This window comes from Copidosoma floridanum, unplaced genomic scaffold, assembly GCF_036245765.1.
Source record: "Copidosoma floridanum isolate Cflo_tuat_1 unplaced genomic scaffold, Cflo_Japanese_pri ptg000020l, whole genome shotgun sequence".
NCBI classification, from domain to species: domain Eukaryota; kingdom Metazoa; phylum Arthropoda; class Insecta; order Hymenoptera; family Encyrtidae; genus Copidosoma; species Copidosoma floridanum.
Window position 1 is genome coordinate 6,737,629 of NW_028321897.1, and position 9,425 is coordinate 6,747,053.

Sequence of the window (9,425 nt, forward strand, 5' to 3'; positions counted from 1 at the left end):
TTTTTACAATTGTAACGCTATACTGTATAGCCATTCATCATGATGGCTTTTTTTATTCGTGACGCGATTGGCTTGAATCTATCCTGCGGTTTGTTTTAGATGATGTTTTGGTTTCAAAAAGTCAAAATCACTCAGAGTTGTTACCTTAAAAAATTGCAGAGAATAAATCTGTTTGACTCAAATTTCAAAGTTTCATGGCTAGCGGAGCCATAAAAAAAAATAAATAATAAACAAAACACTTCTGCTGTCCGCGACAGGTATACTTTGCCCCCGGCAATCTCTCCCTCGCGGGTCACTGCAGTTGCCTGAAAATTCTGCCCGATCGAGTTGCCGGCTGTAATCTCTCGAGGGCGCAGACTCCAATCGCACGTACTCGGATACACCGTATATCCATCTCCGCTAATCGAGCGTCTTTTACCCGCGGCAGTTTGCAGTTTTAATAAACGATTCGTGAGGATGAAAATCGTGCCCGATTATCGATGGATTTTTTTAAAAAAGCTCCATCTACCTAATCGAATGCAACGTATTTGCACCATCTCTCGGTGAAATAAATTTAAATTCATTTATGTGTGTGTGCATGAATCAAAAACTCATGAAATCATTCAGGAATTACAAGTGTATACCATGTGTGCAAATTGGCATGTCCAACTTTATTTGTGAAAAGGGAAATTACGTTTTGTTTTTTAACTATTTACTTGTTGGAACGACTATGATCAATTCAATTTTATTGCAAAAGAAATTTATGCATTTGTTTAAATGATTTGTAGTATTCGGTATAATAATTAGTTGAGCTCATTGGTCTTATAATTATGATTTTTCTTTCCCTCTCATCCTTTGCGCTAACACATAGCAATTTTGCTGAGGAATCTAAGAAATTCCATGCCCATAAAAATCCCCTCGCCTTCAGAAAACGAAGGAATTTTCTTCTGTGACGAGTAGAGTTGAGAAGGAAAATAAAATTGGTTATACGTGTCTTCCGCAAAATTTGTCCCAATTAGCTGAAACTGACCTAGTATGTGACTATATGTGCGCTCAACAAAAAGTAGGGAGTGACAAAACAATCCAAAAGAATGTAACAGCAGGAGTCACGTGGTACCTGTCATTGTCGCGCGAAGCGACGAATATATTTTTGTTTTGACAAGTGCAGCGCGGAAAAAGGTCGGGGATAAGAAAAACACGCGCTAACTCGGCGTTGGCGACGACTGCAGGGAAAAAAGAACGGAGGGAGGCTCGATCGGGGGGTTATCGTTCTTGCATGCACAAAGAGGAGGCGCCCGACGTGAACGGGATCGTAGATAAGAAGGGGACGGAATTTGCTTTTCTCCCGAAGGAAAAGGGCGTGGAAATTCCCCTCGGAGTTGAACGTAGAAAACCTTTTAGATGAGAGCTAAGAGCTTGTGTACTTTTTTGTTTAAGGAGTTCTGCGAGCAGGTGCCCTCCAATTTTTTTTTTTTTTTTTTTTCTCGAAAGACTGATTGATTGTGTATGTGGAAAAAAGAAATAACCGAAGCGTAGATTGGATAAGATAACACGGGACTATGCGCTCGTGAATTTTAAGGCCAGTGTCTAGACGACGCGGTCGTCTTGTTTTTTTCCCCTCGCAGTGTATACCTATTTGCGAGGAGAGTAATGAAAGTGTGTTTGGGTAAATATCTCTTTTTCTACGTGTACGGTGGTGCGTTTGGGTGGAACTGCGCAACCATCGGGAGAATCTTTCTGTTTTTTCTTTTCATCCGAGTTGTAGGAAAATTCCAGATATTTTACCGAAAGTACCTATTTCCAAGGCAGGTCGAACCCCTGTAGTCATTATTTCTTCAAGTATCACGCACAACGCGAATATTCTTGAAGTGCCATAACGAGCAATTTTATTCTCCTTCTCAGAGATATTTTGGTCGAATAACTTGTTTTACACCATCAATTTTATACGTATTCGTACCCATACACGTGCTCGAGAAATATATGTATATATATACTTTTTTTATAAACACGTGCAACTGACAGCTCGTTAAAATATTTTTTTTTTAAGTCTCGAGTCCGCTAGGCAGCTACTTTAAATAAATATATAAATAAATAATCACTCCGACGGTGACGAAGAAATTCGCTGTTTCGAATAATTCAATTAAAGTATAATTAATTCACGTCACGTTTACTCATAAAACTTTTTGGAAAATGAAATGAAATGAAAAATGAAATTGGTAATTGGCAATTACGTTTGAAACTCGTAATAAATATTTTTAATTTTTATAAATTGCGCGCAGCTATAGTAGTTTATCGACTAATTCATCTTTGAAAATTAAACTAAACAGTTTTCGTCTGTATTAATATTTTTCGATATTAATAATTTTTTTTTGGTTAAAGTCAAATTGGACGATTTTTAAAAATTATAGTTAAACTTCAATGTATATTAAAATCTGCGTAGGTCTCAGTAAGCTATTGGTATAAAGTATACGGAAGATGAGTAAAACTAAAAGTTCGCTTATCCTAAGTCAATTTTCAACGTGTAAGCGCTTGTTGGATTAAAAAAAAACAAAAAACGTGATTATTGCACGAGTAACCCAAAGTTCCAAAGTACTAAATAAATTCAAAGTGGAGCCCGAATGAATAATTAATTTTGCAAAAGCCCGAAACCCAAATGCCTCGTAGAGTTTGCCAAAGTTATTCCGCTTGCGCAAAGTAAGAAATCTATCTCTTGGCTTCGAAAGAACGCACGTTCGGAATAAAACACTCGCCCACCCACGCACTTGCGCCATTAAGAAAAAAAAAAAAAAAAAAAAAAAAAAAAAAAAAAAAATACACCCCAAGTCAAGTTAGCGCTGCCAAAAAACTTTTCCCAATATTGGAGCCGTCTTTTGCACGTTGGTCGTGAAAGAATAAAAAAAAAATACTTGCGCATAGATCACTCTGCGTAGGTACTTTTTTTTTTTTTTTTTTTTCATTGCTCAGCGAGCCGGGTTTTATAGATACCAAATTGGGGGAAAAAAAATTTCGGGAGCTAGCTCAGCGATGGAGGGATGGAGTACCAGTGCGTCATCGTCTACACAGTGATCTCACCCTCGACGAGCTTAGCCCCCACGCTGCGACTGCAGCTGGAGAACACCGTAGCTCGACGGCCGCCAGCTGGATGCATTGACTGGCTCAAGTCTTGGATCAAGAGGTAGTGCGTGCGTGGCTGATGCTGGATTTTTGTTTTTATTTAAAAAACGAAAGAAAAAAAAATAGGTTTTTTTTTCAAATGTTGTACGTAATGCGGCACGACGGGAATTTTATTTTAAAAGTATTTTTTCAAGACCGTAGTTTCTAGGCCACTTTAGAAACTTACCAGAAAGGAAAGAAAAACGAGCAGTGCAGTTTTCGAAATTGTGGTCGTAAATTGCGTGCGAAAACTTAATAATCGCGGAGAGATTTAGCGGTACGTTGAAGAAAATTTTTTAGAAATTCTTAAAAATGTTTAAATCCCTATACCCAAGTTAAAATAGAACCTCCGACGCGACCACATAAATCCGTAAAAGGATTTTAATTTGAAATTGCCCTCATAGCCAAATGGGATTTGCTTCCTTGCGGTGGTAATAAATATAGCAGGAATGTCTTGTTTCTTTTTCCGTGCACTTGCTCTGTTTACTGTGCGGGAGCAATCGAAAGCCATCGAAATTTCCTTTGTTTCGGTGTCCTTTTGGTTCGAGTGCCGTTTGTCGGGGTAGGTTTCCTTTTCAATTTTATTGCTGAGCTTGAAGCACCACAAGCATCAGAATAGGTACACTTTTTCTTATACTGTTTAAGACTAGTTGACTAAGAAAAACCTGGGGCTTATGGCATCACCGTAACAAAAAAACCTTCGTCTGTAAAAATGTCTGACCTAATATTGATTGGAACTACGTGTTGACGGACTTTGGTATGAATACCTTTTTTTTTTCAAATACTTTGCACTACAAAGTTTTTCTAAAAATAACGTATGTTATTATCATAACACTGTACTTGTAAAAATATTTTTTAGGGAGAAAAAAGTGTTTAAAGTATTTAAATATTTGTTCAAATACTGTATGACAAGCTTTATTGTGAAAAAAATGTGCTAAGCAAAACTCTATAAAACGTAATAATTTTTCAAGAATACATTGTTTTTCTTTTTTATCAATTTTAATTAGGCGATTATAGTCTGACGTCAAATGAATTTTTGTCAACGTGCCAGCCGAAATTCCCGACAGTTAATTATCTTGTCCCGTGCTTTATTAGTTCCTTCTCACAGTGCCATTGGTGCTTAATGTCAATAAACTGGATATTTTTTTTTTTTTTACGTTTAATTCTAATTAAAGGAATTTCAGATGTGTACTTTCAGTTTTGGCTAAACAATGTTATATCGACCCTTTTATCTTCTCAGTATGATTATTGATAAGATACTTGAGTTTTTAAATTTTCATCGATACAGGGTGAAAAGTTCCTACTGATCACTCGGGTAGAGAATAACTCTTACAATAGTCCCAGAAAAATTTGTAAATGGTACAGAAGATTTTTTTTTTTTTTTCACATAAAAAAATAACGATTCGACTTGAATACAAAAACAAAAAGAGCAATCAGTGCTGGAAGCGCACTTCTCGCCACTTGCAAATGCGCGAGGGCTCATTGAATGTTTGAAGCTAATTTCTCGATGGTTGTCGTTTACAGAGCCGTTGCCGCTTACCTGCGCGCGCTCAATCTCAGCCCCAACAATGCAGTCGTTCACGGCAACTTGGCTTGCGTTTACTACGAACAGGGGTGAGTATATATATTTTTTCTCCTTTCACGATACAGTCAACTAGTGCACTGTACAATTGTTCTTAATGCAGTTTATAGTGTCGAAGGAATATTCGTTCAAATTTGGCGAGCAAATCATGAATGGTACTTGTCTAATTGTAGGCTCATCGACCTTGCGATCGACACATATCGGCGTGCCATTGAGCTCCAGCCAAACTTCCCGGATGCCTACTGCAACCTGGCGAACGCGCTCAAGGAAAAGGGTCAGGTGGCCGAGGCCGAGGAATGCTACAACACCGCGCTCCGGCTGTGCCCGACCCACGCCGACTCCCTCAACAATTTGGTCAGTACATACTTGTATACCACACCTTACGGCAATAACGTGGCTTGAGACCATTTTCGTGACATTGTGAGCACGTTTTGGTACACCCATGCGAAAGGAAGAACAATTTGTTAAATAATTCAGAGCGCTCGTCTATAAAAATATAATAATAAAAACAATTGCCCGTCGTACTTAATAATACTTTCGTTCATACAACCTTGGGGCTTCATAAAAAATTTACCAGAGTGGTCGATAATATATTAATAAATTTAAAATTTTTATCCCTTACGTGGTACGTGAACGTCCTTTCTTTACGTATTTCTACAGCCATCGTTCAATATTTAGTTTCGCTCTTTCGCGTGTACCAAATGACTCTTTTGACATAACAATTGAAACGAAAAAAGAAAAAAAAAAATTCATTCACTTTCGTGTGTCACGATAAGTATGATGGCCTCAACCCCGATAATTCTTTTCTTTTTACGAGTACACATGATCGCGAGAACAAAAACTGATGAGCCGAAATTTCCGTGTAATCATCGTAATCATCTAATGTACTTATACCTCTACAGGCCAACATAAAACGAGAACAGGGCTACATCGAGGAAGCCACGCGATTCTACCTAAAGGCCCTGGAAGTGTTCCCGGAATTCGCAGCGGCTCACAGCAACCTGGCGTCCGTTCTCCAACAACAGGGCAAACTCAACGAAGCCCTGATGCATTACAAGGAGGCGATTCGCATCCAGCCATCCTTCGCGGACGCGTACTCAAACATGGGCAACACCCTTAAGGAGATGCAAGACGTCCAAGGGGCCCTTCAGTGCTACAGCCGCGCCATCCAGATCAATCCGGCCTTCGCGGACGCGCACTCGAACCTCGCTTCGATACACAAGGACTCGGGCAACATACCCGAGGCGATTCAGAGCTACAGGACGGCCCTAAAGCTCAAGCCCGATTTTCCAGACGCGTATTGCAATTTGGCCCACTGCCTGCAGATTGTGTGCGACTGGACGGACTACGAGGCCAGGATGAAGAAACTCGTGTCCATCGTTGCCGAACAGCTGGACAAGAATCGCCTGCCTAGCGTGCACCCGCACCATTCCATGCTCTACCCGCTATCGCACGAATTTAGAAAGGCCATTGCCGCGAGACACGCCAATCTGTGCATCGAGAAGGTACTTGGCTATTCCGAGCATCATTTGATATGGATTTCGGCAATTCAGGACACAACTGATCGATACATTTTTCTTTTAGATCCATGTGCTGCACAAACAGCCGTACAAGTTTCCAAGGGATTCCGGCCAACGTCTCAAGATCGGCTACGTGTCCTCGGACTTTGGTAATCACCCAACCTCACACCTGATGCAATCGATCCCAGGTCTGCACGATCGCAACAAGGTCGAGATATTCTGCTACGCACTGAGCTCCGACGACGGCACAACCTTCCGTGGCAAGATCGCTCGCGAAACCGATCACTTTATCGATCTCTCGCAAATTCCCTGCAACGGCAAGGCTGCGGATCGCATCAATGCCGACGGAGTTCACATTCTGGTGAACATGAATGGCTACACCAAGGGAGCGAGGAACGAAATATTTGCCCTGAAACCTGCGCCGATCCAGGTCATGTGGCTCGGTTATCCTGGTACATCGGGAGCTAGTTTTATGGATTATCTCATCACGGATGAGGTAACTTCGCCGATTGAGTTAGCCAGCCAGTACAGCGAGAAGCTTGCTTACATGCCCAACACCTTCTTCATTGGAGATCACAAGTTAGTGTCTTTCTTATTCTTTTCCATGTCGAGAATTTCAGTTGAGTTTAAAAGGTAGACAGTTTTTTTTTTAATCAATGCATCATTATTTTCAGACAAATGTTCCCACATTTGAAGGAACGCCTCATTTTGACCGACAAACTCAACAAAGGCAGCAAATTAGCCGATAACGTGGCAGTCATCAATGCTACAGATCTTTCGCCTATGATCGAAAATACTCTTGTCAAAGAAATTAAGGAAGTTATAGTTCCAGAAGGCCAATCCAGGAGTAAACCAGTCGAAATTTCGATGAAGGTGGCCGAGTTGCCGACAACCACCCCCATCGAGACTATGATAGCCTCGGGGCAGTGCCAAATGTCGGTCAACGGTGTTCTGGTCCAGAATGGAATGGCCACGACTCAGGTCAATACCAAGACAGCCACGGGAGAGGAAGTGCCGCAGAATATCGTCATTACGACAAGGCAACAGTATGGATTGCCCGAGGACGCCGTTGTTTACTGTAACTTTAATCAACTTTACAAGATTGATCCACTTACTCTTCACATGTGGGCACATGTAAGCATATTCTCTTGGAAAATAATTGTTTGTTGGTTGTTGAAGAACCTCGATTAAAATTGATAACATTTGTACAGATCCTGAAACACGTGCCAAATAGCGTACTGTGGCTCCTGCGTTTTCCGGCAGTGGGTGAGCCAAATCTTCAAGCTACCGCTCAACAACTCGGCCTCGCTCCAGGCCGTATTCTCTTCAGCAACGTTGCAGCCAAAGAAGAACACGTTCGTCGCGGTCAGCTGGCTGACGTCTGTCTAGACACACCGTTGTGCAACGGACACACAACTAGCATGGACGTTCTGTGGACAGGGACGCCCGTGGTCACGCTGCCAGGTGAAACATTGGCCTCGCGAGTAGCCGCCAGTCAGCTCAATACTCTCGGTTGTCCAGAGCTGGTGGCGCGCACTAGGCAAGAATATCAGGATATCGCCGTTAGATTGGGAACCGACAGAGAATAGTAAGTACCGAAAAATCTCTTTGTGTTTTTTTCAACTTAACTTACTAATGTGATATTTTATTTTTAGCTTGAAAGCCATCCGAGCTAAAGTCTGGGATGCACGAACGGACAGTCCATTGTTCGATTGCAAGATGTACGCAGCTGGTATGGAAATGCTGTACAAAAAGATGTGGGAACGTTACGCGCGAGGTGAGAAGCCAGATCACGTATCAGCGATTGATAAGTCAGACAAACAGAGTCATAACGAGACGACGATCTCTTAAATTTTTTAACGTGATGCGGCACGAGTGGCTGCTTGATCTCCGAAGCTCGTTCATATTTTCTCTCTCTTTAACTCTCTATCTTTGTATTAGCTACGGTAAAAACCGACAAGACAGACAAATTCTACTTTTTTATGAATCCTTAGTATTGAATAAAGTACGCGAAGCCTGTATTTTTTAAGGCTTTCATGTAATTGTACTTTATTTATTATCAACTTGTGAGAAAAAACTTGAACTAGTTGAGCGAGACTAATTTTTCGTTATCATCATTTTATCAAACGAGATCGGTCTTAGGGGTCTGAAACACTCACTCCTTTGATGGACAATCGACGAGCTAATGGTTATTGCAAAACTCAAGAGACGTTCGTGCGACGAAGCCCTTCAGATATTACCGTGCGTATGTAAGACAATATTTATGATCAGTGCATAAAATATGCCAAAACTAATGAACTAGAAGACAAATTCATTTGATTTTTTTTGTTCCAACTTGAGAAAACATACGTTCTCATTTTTTTGTTTTTCACGCATAATAATGAGCCGCGAATTTTTTGTTATCACATTTGATCGACCCTTTTGCAGGGTTTGTAACAGTGGTTCGTAAAATTTTTCTTTTCAACCGTACAAACGCAAAATGCTTTGTGCAAAATTATCAAACTGAAAACTATACGATTGTGACACCGCACCGAAAAAAAGAACAAAAAACAAAATCAGTTTCTATTTGCTACAATAACATGTGTACGTATTGATGATGGAGTTACTTTAATTGTATCAATTGCTGAACGATTTATCAATACACCTTGTAAATATTGAAAAAAAAAAAAAAAAAAAAAAAAAAAGATGCTAGTTACTTTAATCTCGTTTATAGTTATTTAGTTTAAGTCAAGATCGAAAGAAGCGTGTGGAATGTTACGGATAAGTCGTATAGTATGTAAATTTAGAAAATAAAAATAGTACGTATTTAAGGTTTTTTTCACCGTTATTTCACTATATCTTATCGTAACGTTACCCACTTCCGCAGTCTGCACTGATATACAAGCAATACTTGTACATTTTTTTTTTCCATACCGTTGTAGGAAATTTCCTTCCTGGGTGGAGAAAAATACTTTATGCTGCGTAAAATGATTTAAATCATCAGGCTTTGATGTTATAATCGTATATAAAATGCTCAAACGATACAAAGAATCACAAAATTATCCAGCGAGGAAAAGAAAATTTGAAATGAAGTAAGCGTTTATCGTTCGAAGCTCACTTGCGATGTACGTATACCGACAAGTAAAAAACCTGCAGCGCGGTGTACATATTCCGCGACAGCGAGCGAACCGAGTTACCTACCGGAGAAAAAG

The 9,425-nt window shown here is 40.2% G+C and overlaps 1 protein-coding gene across 6 annotated transcripts in view; it reads left to right on the forward strand.

The window, feature by feature from the left end:
• Positions 1–9,044, forward strand: part of sxc (O-linked N-acetylglucosamine (GlcNAc) transferase sxc) — a 45,448-nt gene extending 36,404 nt beyond the window's left edge. For 5 of the 6 annotated variants that reach the window (XM_089593890.1, XM_014355811.2, XM_089593889.1 and 2 more), the window contains 7 exons: positions 4,657–4,746; positions 4,888–5,068; positions 5,617–6,219; positions 6,299–6,813; positions 6,909–7,368; positions 7,446–7,822; positions 7,890–9,044. In XM_089593890.1, coding sequence (XP_089450016.1) covers positions 4,657–4,746; positions 4,888–5,068; positions 5,617–6,219; positions 6,299–6,813; positions 6,909–7,368; positions 7,446–7,822; positions 7,890–8,085 — 2,422 coding nt within the window. In that variant the 3' untranslated portion in view covers positions 8,086–9,044. Of the gene's footprint in view, positions 1–2,960; positions 3,155–4,656; positions 4,747–4,887; positions 5,069–5,616; positions 6,220–6,298; positions 6,814–6,908; positions 7,369–7,445; positions 7,823–7,889 lie in introns of all 6 variants that reach the window. The other variant, XM_023391578.2, reaches the window with a different exon arrangement.
• Positions 9,045–9,425: the final 381 nt, after the last annotated feature.